Below are 20,919 nucleotides of genomic sequence, written 5' to 3' on the forward strand. Positions count from 1 at the left end.
AAAAAAAATAATTAAAACACATAATTCATACATCACCATGTTTTTGATGAATTAAATATATAATAGAAGAGGAAGTTAAAATGCAAATACTTTTTTTTTTACTTTTTTTTAATAAATTGCTAATACTTTTTTTTTTACTTTTTTTTTAATATAATGCTGATACTTTAGTCCCAAAAAAATAATTAATACATCACCATGTTTTTGCTAAATGAAATACATAATTGAACAGGAAGTTAAAATCTTTATTTTTACTTTTTTACTTTTTTTTAACAATATAATGCTGATACTTTAGTCCCAAAAAAATGAAACAAAGGCAAAAAAAAAAAAAGACAGCGCATGTGTTGGTTAAGATAGTTCTTTATTATGAAGTGCCACAAAATGCTTTGTGTTCATTGTGCTTACATTGTCTAAATACTGGCTCAAAAGACTCAGGAGATCCTCCCGAGATCTCCTGAGATAAAGTGTGTCAGATATCACTGTACAGCGGTAAAAATGCCTCAGTCCTTTTTTGTTTTTGCTTTTTTTTTTTTTTTTTTTTTTTTACAAACCCTTCTCCAATAAATGATTATTTAAGTCACCCTTCAGCTCGGAAATACAAAAAAAGGGGGGGAGAAAAAAATGAAAAGAGAGGTCAAGCTAGTACAAGATTTCAATTTACTTCTCTACCTGAATTTCTAGTTAGTTTCATTGTGCTACTTCTTTTTAAGGTGGCGATGGTTAGAATGGAAGTGCTTGAGGAGATGTGGAGCTGGCCTGGAGAGACGCAATACTGCCGTGGTTGATCGGATGCTTAATAGACATATTTCATCTTCACATATGAAGAACTTTGTGGTTACTCTCCATAAATTGATTCAAAGCTCAGTTTTTGGTCGGTAAACATGAGCCTGGTTTGAGAACTAGTTACGTAGTGTGTGTTTCTGTGGAAGAACGACATTTTCATCAATGTTTCATTATGGTTCTCAAGCAGTGGTGCGCCAAAGAAAAGGAAAGTCAGAACTTATAACTTTCTAATTATAATTTTTAACATAATTACACAATCCAAAATCAAAAGATCCACTGTGGCGACTCAGTTTTCAGGAAAAAAGCCGAAATAAACAAACAAATAGACCTTTCATCACGGGGGTGCTGGAGCCTATCCCAGCTGTCTTCAGACGGGGTACATCCTGGACTGGTGGCCAGCCAATCACAGGCCACATATAGCCAAACAACCATTCACACTCACATTCATACCTATGGACAATTTGGAGTCGCTAATTAACCTAGCATGTTTTTGGAATGTGGGAGGAAACCGGAGTACCCGGAGCGGAATTGAACTCTGGTCTCCTAGCTGTTCGGCCTGCGCGCTAACCACTTTTTTTAACCACAATTATTTGTATTTACATTATTTCTTATGGCAAACATTTATTTGGTTAGAGTCCGTTTTGGTTAGAGTCGGACCTTTTGGATCAAATTAATGATGCTAACCAAGGTTGGGCGGAATTGAAAACCCACGCATGCACGGGGAGAACATGCAAACTCCACACAGAGATGGCCGAGGGTGGGATTGAACTCGGGTCTCCTATCTGTGAGGTCTGCGTGCTAACCACTCATCCACCATGCAGCCACACATGATTCCATCACATTGTTATGCTTCCTTGACTCGAGACGGACGGCCTCAAATTATAATTTTTTTCTAACTTAAACGCCAAAAACTTACCACTTCCACACAGAATGTGAGGATATTTTTAATATAAGATGATGTCTCAATGTTTTGCGCAATAATCTAACCGTAATATTGCGAGGGATGCACACTGAATACTCTAGTTTATAGTATTTTCCCTTGAGATGTACTGCAGTGGAATAAAAATGGTTTGATTCCTTTTATTCTAGCCGTGAGTTTATGAATTGACAAACTCTCCAACCTTAGCGGAGGTCTACACTCTGTGATCTCGCTTTGTCTCCAAAGTATTTGTGCTTTTATTTGTTTTTTTTTTCCCCCTTATTTGCTACATAACTTTTACAAGGTTTTGAAAAATTCCTCGATTTAAAAACCAAAAAAAAAAACACTTGTACTCCTTTTGAGGCTCATTTTTCAAAGGTTTGAAGATTAGATCGACACCCGCAACATAACACCTTCGTACAAAACTACAGAGCCTTCTCAGATGTGTTTGTCTTGGTTGTGCTGAGACGAAGGTGAAAGTAGGCCATCGGTGTTCGGTGCGAGTCTTCCTTTTGTCCTTTTTAGAAGCCTCCAAACGTAGCGAGTCGCTAATTGAATCATCTCCTTATTAAAGTCTGAATCTTCATCTCTGATTAAATAAAGGTTAAATACGCCTGAGGAAGTGCTACGATTATCACAAGTCATTTTTGTAAGAGAATCTCTCCATTTTTAATCTATTACTTCCAATTGTTGGACGCTTGGCTGGGATGTGTGGCGTATAATCAGACAGATGGTCTTTCCTCCATTCATACTCACATTCATACCTATGGACAATTTGGAGTCGCTAATTAACCTAGCATGTTTTTGGAATGTGGGAGGAAACCGGAGTACCCGGAGAAAACCCACGCATGCACGGGGAGAACATGCAAACTCCACACAGAGATGACCGAGGGTGGGGAAAGACAAAATAAGAAGCCAAAAAGTTACCACTTCCACACAAAATAGGAGGAAAACTCATTCATTCATTCATTTTCTACCGCTTATCCTCACAAGGGTTGCAGGGGGTGCTGGAGCCTATCCCAGCTCACTTTGGGGGCGAGAGGCGGGGTAAACCCTGGACTGGTGGCCAGCCAATCACAGGTCACATATAGACAAACAACCATTCACACTCACATTCATACCTATGGACAATTTGGAGTCGCTAATTAACCTAGCATGTTTTTGGAAATGGGAGGAAACCGGAGTACCTGGAGAAAACCCACGCATGGAGAACATTCAAACTCCACACAGAGATGGCCGAGGGTGGGATTGAACCTTAGTCTCCTAGCTGTGAGGTCTGCGCGCTAACCATTCGACCACTGTGCAGCCCCCAAAAGTCAGTTTCATTCATTTATTCATTTTCTACCGCTTATCCTCACGAGGGTCGTGGGGGGGTGCTGGAGCCTATCCCAGCTGTCTTTGGTGGACAACCAATCACAGGGCACATATAGACAAACAACCATTCACACTCACATTCATACCTATGAACAATTTGGAGTCGCTAATTAAACCTAGCGTGTTTTTGGAATGTGGGAGGAAACCGGAGTACCTGGAGTGGAATTGAACCCTGGTCTCCTAGCTGCGAGGTTTGTGCGCTAACCACTTATCCACCGTGCCGTTTTTTTTTTTTTTTTTTTAATAGTTATGTCTGTCCTCAGTGTGTCTCCAGGGAAGCTCCATGAATCTGCATTGGATGTTTTTTGGGGAGGGTTAGAGAGCTGGCTTCAGCCGCACCGTGGATCACAGCATCCATTGTTCCCCTATGGGTTCACGTCGTGGTTGTAGGAGCCTACTAAAAAAAAAAAAAAAAGCGGTACTAATGTATAGGGAAGAGGGCTGTAACCGTGAAGGCAGGACCATCCGGCTATATAATTGCAGGCTTTTTTTTCCTCTCGGCGGTCTAAGAATGCACGCTTTATGGTTTAAAAGGATGCGTGCTTGAATAATGCATCACATTTCAAGCTGACCACAGGGCATCATCCAACTTGCTGAATAGCCTCCCTTCACTTCGCCTCCATGCACCTGCACATCACCGCAGGGGTCTTTTCCGTCTTTTAGCTTAAATGTTAGAATTTCACTGTATCTGTACGCGGTCGCCCCCACGACGGCTGATCCCAGCTCCCTTCCCGACATTCCTACATTGGTTCTATTCGCTAAGAGGCAGGCAGTGCATAACAAGAGAGGAAATCTTTTCTTTTTTTTTTTTTTTTTCTTTCTCTAACACTACATCGGCATGTTCCCTGATGTCTGTAATATTTGCCTTTTTCTGTTTTATCGACTATAGTTTGAAGTAAAACATACCTGATTTTTAAAACTGCTATACAGTAGTAGGTAATACTTCATAAAATACCATGCATTAGTGTGATTATTGCTTTGAAAAAACCTCCTACAGAGAAAAATATTGCCCTCAGGTTCTATTTATAGAATTTTGGCAAAGAAAAAAAAGCTTTTTTATGACGTTGGCATAGTTTTCTTTTTTGTGTGTGTGTGTTTTTGCATGCAATTTGTAAAAAAGTGAACATAATTAGAAAAAATAGCACTGAAAAGTGACATATGCTTTGGCCTGTTGTGATTTTTCAAAAAAACAAAGTACACAAAAAATAAATAAAAATTAAAAAAAAAAAAAATAAAGTGCAACATAACATTTAAAACATGACAAATTCATAATAAATAATTACATAAATAAATAATTTTTTTAACCTCAAAATATGGTCACTTGGTGCAGACGTTGTTATTATTATTATTATTATTATTATGACTAATTATTACTATGAAATACAAAAGCAAAGAGTGGTTGTAAGCATCGTAGTGCAGAGAGGAAGTCGTCCATCCTCGTCATCCATGTGTGGATCTGCAGGAAAGAAGCCATATTCCTATCCTCATTGTTATTATTATTATTATTATTATTATTATTATTACTATGGTCTCTGTCCAGAGCAGGAAGAAGAGGTGAAGAGTTTGTTTATTCCAGGAAGTGCATGCGTAAAACGGTTCAATCCTTAAAAGTCAAGGAGGACAAATTTGTGCTATCTTCATCAGCGTTAATTGGCTCCAGGGTGTGTGTGGGGGGGGGGGGGGGGGTTGGCGGAAGCGAGGTGCACAATGTGAGCGAGGAAGAGAAAGCCAGGTCAGAACAAAAATAGAGTGTTTTTAAAGAATAATGGCGGGGAGAGGCGGGGCGGGGTCATGCGTCCAGCGGTCCGAGAGGAGAGAAGGGGCCCTTAAAGCAGGCCGACTCGTAGTGCTTGTTCAGGTAACTCTTGAGCGCGAAGGTCTTGTTGCAGCGTTTGCACTTGAAGTGTTTGAAGGCCGAGTGGGTCTGCATGTGAGCGCGCAGGTTCGAGCGATCGGCGAAGGCCTTCCCGCAGTGCGCGCAACCAAACGGTTTCTCGCCCGTGTGGGAGCGCATGTGACCCTGCAAGAGCCACGGTCGGCTGAACGCTTTCCCGCACACGTCGCACTTGTGTTTGAGGTCGTGCGTGAGCAGATGCATCGCCATGGCGGGCATGGACACATACACCTTGCCGCAGGTGGGGCATTTTTTGGCCAGCTTGCTGTCCAGAGAGCGGTGCGTCTGTTTGTGTCGGCTCAAGTTGGACGAAGTGGCGTAGGTTTTGCCGCATTCGTTGCACGTGTGCCTCTGGATGCTGCGAGGGCTTCCCATGACTTTCCTCCTGGAGCGGCCATCTGTGATGAAGAAGGCGTCCACCGTGTAGCCTTCGCTCACCGCCGCGTCGCCGTTGATGTACCCGTCGGTTAGCTCCGAGCCCGGGCTGTCTGGAGACTCCGAATCCGGCGCTCCGTAGTCACTGTGAATGCCGTCGTAGAGGGGGTCCGGGGAGGGCACCTTGATGCCGCCATCGCTCTCGCCATCGTACACAGATGGGCTGATGTAGTCGCTGATGTAGCCTGCTGTCGGCGAGGAAGAAAACAAAGCCGATTAGCCACTCGTTCGCTAAAGTACACTTTATGACATAATTTATGATGTCATTATTTTTATGGTTATCGCTATTGATCCAGTCTGCTGACTGGTGACGAGACTAACACGGAATAGACAAGAAGCAGTCGTTACTTTGGACTCTTCTCCGTTGGACTCCCGTCGTACTTAAACCAAAACAAGCTTTTGTGCAAGGATACTAAGAATATTTATGGATGAACATCCTTTCAAAAAAAATGTCCTATGGTTAGCATGCAGGCCACACAGCTTGGAGACCCGGGTTCGATTCCCCGCTCGGGCATCTCCGTGTGGAGTTTGCATGTTCTCCCAGAGCATGCGTGGGTTTTCAATTCCACCCAACCTTGGTTAGCGTCATTAATTTAATCCGGAAGGTCCGACTCTAACCAAAACAGACGCTAACCAAATAAAATTTCCCATAAGAAATAATGTAAATCCAAAAAATTGGTTCCAGAAAGGGGCTGCATGGCGATGAAGTGGTTAGCGCGCAGGCCTCACAGCTAGGAGACCAGAGTTCAATTCCGCTCCGGGTACTCCGGTTTCCTCCCACATTCCAAAACATGCTAGGTTAGTTGCTGTGGCAGAATCCAGGTTAATCCTGTCATGCTTTTATATAGAAGCTTACTTGGCACTGAACAGGAAGTCATTGTGTGCATGTTTCATGTCGCTCTTTCATGCTGCTTAGCAATAATGATGACGTTAACAAATGGAGCTGTAACAATTAATTGATTAATTACTCCGGTTTTCCTCCCACATTCCAAAAAACATGCTAGGTTAATTAGCGACTCCAAATTGTCCATAGGTATGAATGTGAGTGTGAATGGTTGTTTGTCGATATGTGCCCTGTGATTGGCTGGCCACCAGTGCAGGGTGTAGCCTCGCCTCGAAAACAGCTGGGATAGGCTCCAGCGGTACAGAAAATGGATGGATGGTACTTAGTTGCTGTGGCAGAATGCAGGTTAATCCTGTCATGCTTTTATATTGAAGCTTACTTTGCACTGAACAGGAAGTCATTGTGTGCATGTTTCATGTTGCTCTTTCATGCTGCTTGGCAATAATGATGAAGTTAACAAATGGAGCTGCGACAATTAATTGATTAATCACATACCCAATTAATCAACAATTATTTTAGTCATCGATTAATCTTTTTTTTCAATTTAAATACGTAAATATCCTCTGATTTCAGCCTAAAAAATGTCAATATTTAAAGAAAAACAGTGATGGGCATTTTTAGTCGATTAAGAAAATGACTATGATTGTGTTTTATTTGGCAAAAAATTAGATTTTAAATTATTATTATTTATTATTTTAACAGAATAGGTTGCACGGCGGTCAAGTGGTTAGCACGCTAACCTCACAGCTAGCGTTCAATTCCAACCTTGGCCATCTCTGTATGGTGTTTGGTTTAGCTGGGATAGGTTCCAGCACCCCTTGTGAGGATAAGCGGTAGAAAATGAATGAATGAATGAATTTTAACAGAATATTCAAGCCGCAACCTGATGTTTGTGCAATTACTTACTTTGCCAGTTCAAATCATCTATTTCTGAATGAAGAGGCGGAAATTAAAAATGTGTAAACAACAACAACAACACACAAACAAAACAGTCAGTACCGCATGGTTGACCACTGCTGGTCGCTCATTGGTTGAGCGGGACTGTGCACCGTGCAGTGAAAATGCACAGTTAGTGCCGACGTCCTTGAACATAATATTATTGAGTATCATAATTGTATACAATTCTGTTCATTTTCATTTTAAGCTGAAAAATGTTGCACTCTTGGATCTTGGATCGTCCAAATGCAACAAACAGAAATGGGAGTGAGACCAAAACAAAGAAATTGAGTAATCAATTTCATGTGAACAGCCATTGGATGGACTGTCCGTCAAGACACGGCGCCATTCTCGACCCACATGAAGGTTGTTACTGGTGTCAAGTGCAGTCCAATAACCAGCATCTGCAAGGGAAGGTTTTTAAAAACAAACTCTTCAAAGGCATCGTCTCCTTCAACGTTACAAAATTGCTGGTTTGGAAATTGCACAGTTTTATTATCTCGGGTAGGAAAATGCAACCTTGACGGCCCGGATGGCTTCCAAGGTTACTGGCATGACGAGATCACACCTGGAGGGGGGTCATTGTGATATTGCCTGCTTTTTTTTTTCCTTTGATGGAACAATGCAGCTTAACTTTGCGCAGGGGCGTCAAAAGGCAGCTATCTTCTGTGTGGTAATGACTGGCTTTTTCAAGCCATCTCAGAAACATTTTTTGAGGTGATTAACAACAACGGTGAAGCTACTCATTAGTGAGTACTTTTACTGGTGATGGGGGGGGGGGTTGAGCTGTGGTCTTCCAGGTTCGAATCGCTGATGATTATGCTATTTCAGTTTAACGGTTGTTTTATGGGTTTTACGGTTTGTTTACTTTTTGAAGCTCTGCCTAGAACCTCCTTACGAGCCAACAGTGTGCTAAATGTCAAATCCTGTCTTAAACTTGGGATCCGTAGCGTCTTTGAACTCAACACTCTGAGTCACGAATGCAGGTTAAATTAGCCAATCCGTTATGAATTGGTGTGATTAGAATGGCAAATGTTTTTATAACATTGTTACAAAAATAGCATGATAACATGTTTTGATCACTGAATTTGTATTTTTTTTCAACTTTGAAATCAGACTCCTTCAACGTTTAATGGCCAAGGAAGGTTCCAAATTTTCGATCGTTTAATACAAAGAAGAAATCATCTAATTGTAATCCTTTCAATGGTTGTTTTTAGACTCGGTATTGAAAGCACACAGAGGAGAGGATGCATGTGAGGAGAATGAAAGCCCTCCAAACCTCAGATCATGTCCTCAAATCGCTCGTATAAAACCTCCTCTGGGTCAAGTCCAAATAGTTTGCTCCCGGTTTAGTGAAGTAAAGTTGAGACAGGCTGCATTAAAGACCCGCATACTTAACATTATCGGTAAAATACGCATATTTTTGCTATTTTGGTACCGGCTTGACTATCGCAGACATTTTAATGCTGACCTGCCAACATGTACAAATTTTGAGTGGGGGTTGCTGGAGCCTATGCGAGCTGTCTTGGGGGGTTGCTGGAGCCTATGCGAGCTGTCTTGGGGGGTTGCTGGAGCCTATCCCAGCTGTCTTGGGGGGTTGCTGGAGCCTATCCCAGCTGTCTTGGGGGGTTGCTGGAGCCTATCCCAGCTGTCTTGGGGGGTTGCTGGAGCCTATCCCAGCTGTCTTGGGGGGTTGCTGGAGCCTATCCCAGCTGTCTTGGGGGGTTGCTGGAGCCTATCCCAGCTGTCTTGGGGGGTTGCTGGAGCCTATCCCAGCTGTCTTGGGGGGTTGCTTTAGCCTATCCCAGCTGTCTTGGGGGGTTGCTGGAGCCTATACGAGCTGTCTTGGGGGGTTGCTGGAGCCTATCCCAGCTGTCTTGAGGGGTTTGTTGGAGCCTATCCCGGCTGTCTTGAGGGGTTTGTTGGAGCCTATCCCGGCTGTCTTGAGGGGTTTGTTGGAGCCTATCCCGGCTGTCTTGAGGGGTTTGTTGGAGCCTATCCCGGCTGTCTTGAGGGGTTTGTTGGAGCCTATCCCGGCTGTCTTGAAGGGTTTGTTGGAACCTATCCCGGCTGTCTCGATGGGGTTGCTGGAGCCTATCCCGGCTGTCTTGGGGGGTTGCCGGAGCCTATGCGAGATGTCTGGGGGGGTTGCCGGAGCCTATGCGAGCTGTCTTGGGGGTTTGCTGGAGCCTATGCGAGCTGTCTTGGGGGTTTGCTGGAGCCTATCCCGGCTGTCTTGGGGTTGCTGGAGCCTATCCCGGCTGTCTTGGGGGGTTGCAGGAGCCTATCCCGGCTGTCTTGGGGGTTGCTGGAGCCTATCCCGGCTGTCTTGATGGGGTTGCCGGAGCCTATCCCAGCTGTCTGGGGGGGGTTGCCGGAGCCTATCCCAGCTGTCTGGGGGGGGTTGCCGGAACCTATCCCAGCTGTCTTCGGGTGAGAGGCGGGGTACACCCTGGACTGGTGGCCAGCCAATCACAGGGCACATATAGACAAACAACCATTCACACTCACATTCATACCTATGGACAATTTGGAGTCGCTAATTAACCTAGCATGTTTTTGGAATGTGGGAGGAAACCAGAGGAAAAACACGGGGAGAACATGCAAACTCCACACAGAGATGGCCGAGGGTGGGATCAAACACGGGTCTCCTAGCTGTGATGTCTGCGCGCTAACCACTCGTCCGCCGTGCAGCCTGTTCAAGGACCAATGCTTCACAGAAAAAAACAGTACAAAGACGTATTGATTGGCTGCTAGTGTTCACATGGTTCTACCGCCTCCTCTTCGTCTTATAAACAAAGCTAGTTCAGACAGCACTGCATAAGTCAGTCTTTATATCACCGTGCTGTACATTGAATGTTATTGTTCTCACACAGCACGAAGGAGTAGCAGGCTTTGTGTTGCTCTTATCCAGTTGAGGCAACAAGCTCTGCATGACTAGTTCGTATCCGCAGGGCGCCCCTCCTCTCCGAACAGTCCCATTACACACAAAGCAAAACAAGTGGGATATAAATTATTCCCAAGTCTGCTTCATTCGACCAGAAAGTTGCTGCTAACATGCAGTGGCTCAGAGAGGCTAAATCCTGCACTGCAGTGGGTCTTAGGACTGAGTGAAGCTGTGCAGGATGGATGGGGGGGGGGGGGGGGTAAAAAGGGAGCAGAGGATGAGGCGGCTGCAGGTCGCGTGTGAAGCCACGCAGGCCTTGTTAGCCTCGACATGATGAATATACCGCTGACAGCTTTTTGCAAAAAAAAAAAAAAAACTTAGCCAGTGATGGTCGGGGGCGCGGGAAACACATGCTGATGCAACAACGTGTCAGTGGCGCCGGCGTGGAAGCGGTGAGAGGATGCATGGAGACGTCTGTTCAAGGGTGGAGTGAAGTTCATAGCAACACAATAAGTCGCTTTGTTTGCTGCTGTATGATTTACAACAAAAGCCTGACTAAAAAGTACAACCTGATCCCATTGGACACTATAGACAGATCCCATACACATTGGCTAAATTCACCTTCAATATTATCAATTACTATAAACTCTTAAATTAAAGTCTACATTGTTTCTAATTTAAAGCAATGCTAAATTAATATTCCAACAAATGATCAATATGTTTCCCCACATATACAATAATCCCTCATTTATTGCTGTGAATTTGTTTCAGACCCGACCGTGATAAGTGAATTCCCTCCTTTATCATGAATGTAATATTTTCATAGTTAAAGCAGAGAAATGTGTTCACAACCTCAATACAAAGTTTAACATTAGAGCTGTCTAGACATGAAATAACACCCCTATAGTCACCTTTACACTCATATTACCTTAGAGATACTCCGATCAGGGTTTTATGCTGCCGGTTCCGATACCGAATCATCCATGATTGAAATTGTTCAATACCGATCACCGAGTGGTTAGCACACAGGCTTCGCAGTTAGGAGACCTGAGTTCAATTCCACCCTCGGTCATCTCTGTGTGGAGTTTGCATGTTCTCCCTGTGCAATTTGTGGGTTTTCTCCGGGTACTCCGGTTTCCTCCTAATACATACCAGCAAGTATCCAATGCTACCTCCAATGGCGGCCACCCTACCAATGTTTGTTTTGGTTTGGTTTTGGCACACCTGTGTAGTGTGTGTGTGTGGGGGGGGGTGAGATGCTCCTTACAGGTTGCAAGCCACAGGTGATCAGCCGATCACATGCTTTGTTACAGAAATCGACCACTTTGGATCATTGACGATCGATCGGACCACCTCTAGTATTACTCAATATAGTAGTAGACTTAATGTGCTTGTGTGTGTTGCTGTAAATGTGTTCCCCAGGGGAACAGACGTTGGGGGTTCAAGATTAGTTTCATCTTGAATAGTAGCCCTTGTTTTTATTCAGGATTCGTGAGAGAATGAATCAAATAATAAGATAATAAAGGGGCTGCACGGTGGTTGAGTGGTTAGCGCGCAGGCCTCACAGCTAGGAAACCCGAGTTCAATCCCGCCCTCGGCCATCTCTATGTGGAGTTTGCATGTTCTCTTCGTGCATGCGTGGGTTTTCTCCGGGTACTCCGGTCTCCTCCCATATTCCGAAAACATGCCATGTGATTGGCTACCTCTATACCCCACCTCTCACCCAAAGACAGCTAGGATAAGCTCCGGCAACCCCTCAAGAGAGCTGGGATAGGCTCCAGCAACCCCCAAGACAGCTGGGATAGGCTCTGGCAACCCCTCAAGACAGCTGGGATAGGCTCCAGCAACCCCTCAAGACAGCTGGGATAGGCTCCAGCAAACCTCCCAAGACAGCTGGGATAGGCCACGGCAAACCCCCCAAGACAGCTGGGATAGGCTCCGGCAACCCCCCAGGACACCTGGGATAGGCTGCGGCAACCCCCCAGGACACCTGGGATAGGCTCCGGCAACCCCACCAAGACAGCTGGGATGGGCTCCGGCAACCCCACCAAGACAGCTGGGATAGGCTCCAACAACCCCACCGAGACAGCTGGATAGGCTCCAGCAACCCCTAAAAGCAGCTGGGATAGGCTCCAGCAAAACCCCAAAAGCAGCTGGGATAGGCTCCAGCAAAACCCCAAAAGCAGCTGGGATAGGCTCCAGCAAAACCCCAAAAGCAGCTGGGATAGGCTCCAGCAAAACCCCAAAAGCAGCTGGGATAGGCTCCAGCAAAACCCCAAAAGCAGCTGGGATAGGCTCCAGCAAAACCCCAAAAGCAGCTGGGATAGGCTCCAGCAAAACCCCAAAAGCAGCTGGGATAGGCTCCAGCAAAGCCCCAAAAGCAGCTGGGATAGGCTCCAGCAAAACCCCAAAAGCAGCTGGGATAGGCTCCAGCAAAGCCCCAAAAGCAGCTGGGATAGGCTCCAGCAAAGCCCCAAAAGCAGCTGGGATAGGCTCCAGCAACCCCTCGAAGACAGCTGGGATAGGCTCCAGCAACCCCCCGAAGACAGCTGGGATAGGCTCCAGCAACCCCCCGAAGACAGCTGGGATAGGCTCCAGCAACCTCCACAACCCTCATGAGGATAAGCGGTAGAAAATGAATGAAGATGAGATAATAAATTGTGTGTCTTACAGTAACATTACTGACACCTAGTGGCTAGTGTAGAGTACTACGTCAACATCTTAAAATGTGTATTTTGAATGCCTTACATTTGTATTTTACTTCATAATATTATTTGTCGTACAAATTAAACCCAATAATGTCATTCAATCTGTTATGCAAGTGTATGGGTGGGGGGGGGGCGCCATATCAAATCCTGCCCAAGGCGCCACTCAGGGTTGGCCCACAAGTGAACACACCCACTATATTTATTATTTGCCTTCGAGAGTCAGTCCAACACTTTCATTAATCACAATTGTTTCCACTCCAAAAGGTCAGCTTGTAAGGATAATGCATTTATCTTGAATTACATGCGGAGAAAAGCAATGTTCCAAAAGGAATCTCTAAGGTCAAAAACGATGTCAATTGTAGAAAATAAATATTAAAATAATTTTCCTGTTCCTGGGTCCAAATGGTCATCATTAAAGTATCCATACATCCATGCATTTCTTCTACTGTTTGTCCTCATTAGGGTCATAGGGTAAGATGGAGCCTATCACAGTTGACTACGGGTATCAAACATGCATGAGGACCCCCCCCCCTTGCAGTTCATAACAGGGTTTGTCGGATACGATTTCGAGTTTTATGCAAACGTTTAAACATCCCACTGCGGTTTTCTCCAGGTACTCCGGTTTCCCTCCCACATTCCAAAAACATGCTAGGCTAATTAGCGACTCCAAATTGTCCATAGGTATGAATGTGAGTGTGAATGGTTGTTTGTCTATATGTGCCCTGTGATTGGCTGGCCACCAGTCCAGGGTGTACCCCGTCTCTTTGCATGTTTATGTTTGCTTTTTTATGCTTTTTTTAAGCAACAAGCGTGAAACAAGTAGCCCCTGGACCACACTTTGGTCACCGCTGCTCTATAAACAATTTAGGGTGTAAACACATAACACACTCCGGTTTCCTCCCACATTCCAAAAACATGCTAGGCTAATTAGCGACTCCAAATTGTCATGTGATTGGCTCTCGACCAGTCCAGGGTGTACCCCGCCTCTCGCTTGAAGACAGCTGGGGTAGGCTCCAGCACCCCCGCGACCCTCGTGAGGACAAGCGGTAGAAAACGAATGTTTGCCAAAGTACTTCAAGTTACTCAAATCAATTAAAAACCGTTACCACTTTTACTTATTGATGACAGCATCAGGTCACGGGAGGATCGAACCAGCAACCTCATGAGTCATGCTGCCCTCCTTGCACTTTACAGGGAAGCCTGTATAGAGTGGCGTTTTGCCCACACATGAGTGGAAATCTTTTTATACATAAATAACCACATGTCACCTCTTGGTTGCCTTTAACCTTACTTGGCCTGCGTGGGAGGAGGCAGATTGAGGAGAGGGGTTGGTCCCTTGATGAAGATGGAGCTAGAATCCAATGAAACGGGGACTTATTTGTCATGTGACGTTCTCCATAAACTGTATTTTCTTGTAGAAAGCGTCCCACTGCTGTAATGTGTGATGAATGTCATGGTGACAAGTTTTTGGTCATAATCTTTGAGTCGCTTGTGAAGAACTTGAGCCAATTCATCCACGATGGAGTCCCTAACGTGGACCACACACACCTGTTAAAGCCCAGCCAGACCTACCTTTGTCATGGAGCCGCAAACTGAGCTCTGTCCTGGGCCGGTATGCGTTCTCCAAATCAGCCCCGGTGGAGAAATCATCCAGTTTCACCTTTTTCACCAGGAAAGACCTCGGCATGGTGGTGCAAAACACACACACACACACACACACACACACACTCAGACACACACGTCCACACACACGCAAACACAGAAAACTGCCCTGTCCAGCGTGACCTCTGTTTTTAAATTTGGAAGATTGTAGAGAAATACACAAATTCCTGTGCTGGCTCCTCCGGAAGCAAGTTCAGCACCGGACAGCTCCCAGTGCTGCCTATGCACCCGGCAGATGGAAGTCCTCTTCCAAAAAAAAAACAAAAAAAAACATGAATATAAATCAGCCTCTTAAAGAATAGGAGAGGAGAAAGAGGGAGGGAAGTACGAACAAGGGTAGGAAGCTTTGCCGTGAAGACCCCCCCCCTCCGGGTCCTTTTTGTTTGTAGTCCTTAAATCCGCCCGTGAACAGCGACTATCGTCGGTGTCTCATTGCATCCACTCCACCTTCCTCTTCTCTTTTGCTGCTTCCCTCTCTCTTCTCTCCTCTCCCGCTTTGTGCAGCGAGATGCTCGGTGCGTGTGGCGTCTGGCGATCAGCTGACTGCGCTGCATTTATATATGAGAGAGAGAGAGAGAGAGCGAGAGGAGAGAGCAAGATAGTCCAAGGAGTGCTTAATTTAATCCATCCCACCTCTCCAGAGAGCCGACTAGCCCGGATGATTTATCCAAGCTTTCCATCCTTCTGTTTTCTATCTTTATTTCATCCTTTTGCTTAATTTTCCTAAATTAAATATTGTATTATTATCTTTTTTTTTTTTTTTTTTGGTAAGTAAACTAGTCGAGACAACAGCACCTCTGCTGGTTGCAGCCAGGTACTACACACTATTTGGCCTCCACTGACACCTTTAATCAACAATCAATTTCATATAATGGACAGGATTTTTACCCCCCCCCCCCCCCCCCCGAGACCCAGTTAGACATCAGAGGAGACCTGGAAGCGAACAACAACAAACACAGAAGTACAAATTTATGATCATATTTAAGTGAATAATCACAGATTAGATGCAATTATTTACTTCAACTATATGTGAGTGCATGTATTTATTTATAAAAAAATAGATTATATAAAAAATATAAGATAACATGAATGTATGTGTGTACATTAGTACAGTATGTATAATATATAGTACAAACTCAATTTATTTATTTTTTATAAATATATTAAATATATTATTAATTTATACATGTATTTATTTATAAATATATATATAGATTTTATAAATATATAAAAACATGAATGTATGTGTGTACATTAATGCAGTATGTATAATATATAGTACAAACTCAATTTATTTATTTTTTTATAAATATATTAAATGTATTTTTAATTTATACATGTATTTATTTATAAATATATATATATAGATTTTATAAATATATAAGAACATGAATGTATGTGTGTACATTAATGCAGTATGTATAATATATAGTACAAACTCAATTTATTTATTTTTTTTATAAATATATTAAATGTATTATTAATTTATACATTTATTTATTTATAAATATATATATATATAGATTTTATAAATATATAAGAACATGAACGTATGTGTGTACATTAATGCAGTATGTATAATATATAGTACAAACTCAATTTATTTTTTATAAATATAGAAATTTATACTTATATACATTTATACAAAAACTATTTATAAATATAGTATATATACATAGATTATATAAAAAATATAATATAACATGAATGTATATGTATGTACATTAATACAGTATGTATAATATATAGTACAAACTCCATTTATTTATTTTTTTATATTTATAAATTTATAAATATATATATAGATTATATAAAAAAATAAGATAACATGAATGTATATGTGTGTACATTAATACAGTATGTATAATATACAGTACAAACTCCATTTGATTTAATGGAGGATGGTTATTATTTTTAAAAATTCCTATAAAATTAGTGTTTTTCCACATAACACGTGGTTGGATGGTTGGGTTTTTTGTAGTTTATTCAAATAGTTTGCTAACTGATGATTCTGCCCATTTGAAATGAATACCAATGTATACATAAGTACTGATTTATTTATGTGTAATAAAACAAACGTAACGTCAACTGGAAAGTAGTCCGCAGCTCATAACGGCAGGCGGGGGTGAAGTCGGTGGTCATCTGTTAAGGCTTCGATTCATTTCACTGCACGTCTTTCATCTGCAGGGAAACCACTTAAAGATGAAGAATTTTGCAGTAATGTGAAAGTTGGCGCACGCCGGAGCAACTTTGGTTGAAAAGTTGGAGGGCGGGCGGTCGGTCCCTCACCTTACTGAGACTGTCTGCCACCATTAACTATGACCTATTTCTTGGGCGGGGCGGGGGTGGCAAAGTCGAGTTCATACAAATCTTTTTGGGGGCTTTGGAGAGACACATTTGAGGGACGTATAAGATCTTGTAAAAATGATTGTTGTGTAGATTGAAGCCAACAGAAAAAAAGGGGGCTAGCAGTTGAAGATGAGGACGTTTTCCTCTGTTATAATCAAGATGGCGAAACTAGAAGAGTCCTTCTAGCTGCTAGTGTCTGGGTCTAGGGGACAAAGGGGCCACAGGGTAACACAGTTCATGTGAAAGTTCAAGTATAGGTTAACAGAAGAACTATTTGGTTACTAATAACTGGCAGGCGGTACAACGTGTGTGTCTGTGGAGGGCTTTGACCTTATGACATATTTCTATGTATTTTGCTTAGAACAGTGGCAGTTGTCATGAATAGAGAGCATATTTCAGCCCATATGTCTATGTATTTTGTTCATGAAAGGTGGCAGTCATCACAAATAACTGGCAGGAGGTACAATGTGCGTGTCTGTGTATGGAGGGCTTTGACCTTATAGCCTTATGACCTAATAGAGAGCATATTTCAGCCTGTATGTCTATGTATTTTGTTCATGAAAGGTGGCAGTCACCACAAATAACTGGCAGGAGGCGAGATCGCATTAATATTATTGCATGTACAATATGCATGTATGCGACAACGTATTTTGGGCTCTGATTGTGTTGCTTATTTCTATGTCTTTTCATGTATGAAAGGTGGCAGCTATCAACAACTGGTCATATTAAAGTGATCATATTACACACACAGTGTGCCTGCCCGTATGTTATTTCTATGTAATGCCATGTAATTTATGCTTATTTATATGAAAGGTGGCAGTTATCATTAACAACCAGAGAGAGGAGCGATCGCAATCATATTATACCTACAATGTGTGTGCCTATTTGTCAGGGAGTAAATTGTGGACTTTGAATTTGTTGCTTATTTCTATATATTTCATTTATGAAAGGTGGCAGTTGCCATTAACAACTGGCAGGAGGAGCAATCGCATTAATAAAATTACAAGTACAATGTGCATGCCTGTATGTGAGATCATGTGTTTTGGGCTTTGATTTTGTTGCTTATTTTTATATATTTCATTTATGAAAGGTGGCAGTTTCCATTAACAACTGGCAGGTGGAGCAATCGCATTAATCATATTATATGTACAATGTGTGTGCCCATGTATCAGAGAACATTGGGCATGGGCTTTGACTTTGTGGCAAATTTTCTGCAGATTTCCTTTAAGAAAGGTGGTATTTATCATAACTGGCGGGAGGAGCCATCGCAATTATTAATTTACATATACAATCTGAATGTGTGCACCACAGAGAGAGTTGTAGCTTTTGACTTTGTGGAGAATATATATGCATTTATTTTATGAAAGGTGGCAGTTATTAATAACAGGCGGGAGGAGCAATCACGTTGATTGTCTTATTTGTATAATCTGAGTGTACGCGCGTTAGAGTGTTGTGGGATTTGACTTTGAGGCTTATTTCTATGTATTTAGTATAAGAAAGATGGAAGTTATCATTAATAACTGGTGGGAGGAGCGAACGCATTCATCAGATTATACGTGCATTATGTGTCAGCGAGCATATTGAGTGCTTTGACGCTGGGGCTTATTTCAACATATTTTGTCGCTATGGCGCAGTAAGTTCAATATCTAGTTAGATTGGATACCCCCCCCCCAAAAAAAGCCAAAGAAAAAGCACGAGTGGACTTTATCCTTTAGATAATCATGATTCTTAGTTCTAAAAATTGTTTTTAAAATTCACTCGTCATCGCTAGTTGGAACCACGGATATGCAAATACTTTTGAACTAAGTTCAAGGTTTACTGTGTTTAGTGTAAGTGTGTCCAAGCAACGGTGCGTGTGTGTGTGTTGCTACCGGTCCATCTGTTGTCCTTAATCAGAGGAAGAGCAGATGAGTTCCATCACCTGGAGGATAACTCAGGGAGGTCCAATTAAACACGTACACACCCCCATTCTACAACAACTGTCAGCTGACTAAAATAACCGCCAACGTTAGCAACATATTTCATCATCGTTAAAGTGAACACATGTATACATCCGCATAGTACAGACAGTCCATCAGCATGGCGGCATATGCATAAACACGCACTTCAAATCAAATCAACTTTATTTGTCCTTCTCTCCAAAGTGGAGCGCAGACCTCACAGCTAGGAGACCCAAGTTCAATTCCATCCTCGGCCATCTCTGTGTGGAGTTTGGATGTTCTCCCCGTGCATGCGTGGGTTTACTCCGGGTACTCCGGTTTCCTCCCGCATTCCAAAAACATGCTAGGTTAATTAGCGACTCCAAATTGTCCATAGGTATGAATGTGAGTGTGAATGGTTGTTTGTCTATATGTGCCCTGTGATTGGCTGGCCACCAGTCCAGGGTGTACCCCGCCTCTCGCCTCAAGACAGCTGGGATAGGCTCCAACAACCCCCAAGACAGCTGGGATAGGCTCCAGCAAACCCCCCAAGACAGCTGGGATAGACTCTAGCAAACCTCCAAGAAAGCTGGGATAGGCTCCAGCAAGCCCCCAAGACCGCTGGGATAGGCTCCAGCAACCCCCAAGACAGCTGGCATAGGCTCCAGCAACCCCCAAGACAGCTGGCATAGGCTCCAGCACCCCCCCGGGACAGCTGGGATAGGCTCCAGCACCCCCGAGACAGCTGGGATAGGCTCCAGTAATCCCCCAAGACAGCTGGGATTGTCTCCAGCAACCCCCCAAGACAGCTGGGATAGGCTCCAGCAACCCTCCCCAAAACAGCTGGGATAAGCTCCAGCAACCCTCCCCAAGATAGCTGGGATAGGCTCCAGCAACCCTCCCCAAGACAGCTGGGATAGGCTCCAGCAAACCCCCCAAGACAGCTGGGATAGACTCTAGCAAACCTCCAAGAAAGCTGGGATAGGCTCCAGCAAACCCCCAAGACCGCTGGGATAGGCTCCAGCAACCCCCAAGACCGCTGGGATAGGCTCCAGCAATTCCCAAGACAGCTGGCATAGGCTCCAGCACCCCCCGGGACAGCTGGGATAGGCTCCAGCACCCCCGAGACAGCTGGGATAGGCTCCAGCAACCCCCCCAAGACAGCTGGGATAGGCTCCAGCAACCCCCCCAAGACAGCTGGGATAAGCTCCAGCAACCCCCCCAAGACAGCTGGGATAAGCTCCAGCAACCCTCCCCAAGACAGCTGGGATAGGCTCCAGCAACCCACCCCCCGAGACAGCTGGGATATGCTCTAGCAAACCCCCGAGACAGCTGGGATAGGCTCCAGCAACCCCCCCCCCCGAGACAGCTGGGATAGGCTCCAGCAACCCGCCAAGACAGCTGGGATAGGCTCCAGCAACCCCCCAAGACAGCTGGGATAGGCTCCAGCACCCTCCGCAACCCTTGTGGGGATAATCGGTAAAAAATGAATGAATGAATGCCTGACACACCAGACTGAACCAAGCACTTCCATTTAGTGCAAAGTGAGTAAATGACCCCCCCCCCCCGAACAAAGATTTATTCTAAACATTATACATTCAGATTATCCACTCTTAACCGGAGCGGATCCTCTCCAAATTACCAATAAATCTTATAATTCATCATCACATGGTGAATAATGGGGCGTGTCCACCGGGTCAGGCGGTGGCGGTCATCACAAATTCCCCCATGCGGAAAATGAACATATTCATTTGTTCAAAAGCCGTTTAGGCGTGGTTCGTTCATTGTTTGTCTGGCGATGTCCACTTTGTCATAGGAAACAAACGTACACTTTAAGCATAGCGGCTGCACACCCCAAATATTTGGTCTCAAGGTCTTTTTATGAAGTCATCATCAGTATGCTGTGCTAACGTACGCCACATTCTGCTTCACGGGTACAGCCCGAGTCATCAAAACTGCAAAGAAACAGGCCACATTTCTCCCCTAGACCAGCACTTGTGTGTGTGTGTGTGTGTGTTGTTGCCTGATGAGAAGAGCTGTTCAGCAATATGTAGCATTGCTGCAAAACCTAGCAGAAAAGAACGCACAACCAAAAAAAATCTGAGAAATCAGCCCCATATATTCATATATTGTCATGCTTCTAACAAAACAAATACCTGTTTTGTTATGCCAGTTGGGAAAAAATTGAATTATTAATTCAATGACCTGATGT

General features: G+C 43.7%; 2 protein-coding genes across 3 annotated transcripts in view; one reads left to right on the forward strand and one right to left on the reverse strand.

The window, feature by feature from the left end:
• Positions 1 to 20,919, forward strand: part of galnt1 (UDP-N-acetyl-alpha-D-galactosamine:polypeptide N-acetylgalactosaminyltransferase 1) — a 168,899-nt gene that overhangs the window by 37,797 nt on the left and 110,183 nt on the right. The gene's annotated exons all lie outside the window — the stretch shown is intronic.
• LOC131137155 (transcriptional repressor scratch 1-like) lies at positions 340 to 14,956 on the reverse strand. 2 transcript variants are annotated; one of them, XM_058084761.2, is made up of 2 exons: positions 14,350 to 14,956; positions 340 to 5,587 (listed from the first exon to the last, which is right to left on the reverse strand). In XM_058084761.2, the coding sequence occupies exons 1-2, from the start codon at positions 14,462 to 14,464 to the stop codon at positions 4,863 to 4,865; spliced, it is 840 nt and encodes a 279-aa protein (XP_057940744.1). In that variant the 5' UTR covers positions 14,465 to 14,956; the 3' UTR covers positions 340 to 4,862. The 2 variants fall into 2 exon arrangements, with proteins under 2 accessions (XP_057940744.1, XP_057940743.1); XM_058084760.2 differs by having other exon boundaries at positions 340 to 5,590.

Source organism: Doryrhamphus excisus, linkage group LG17 (genome assembly GCF_037039965.1).
Source record: "Doryrhamphus excisus strain RoL-2023G ecotype Guam linkage group LG17, RoL_Dexc_Guam_v1.1, whole genome shotgun sequence".
Taxonomy (NCBI): Eukaryota; Metazoa; Chordata; class Actinopteri; order Syngnathiformes; family Syngnathidae; genus Doryrhamphus; species Doryrhamphus excisus.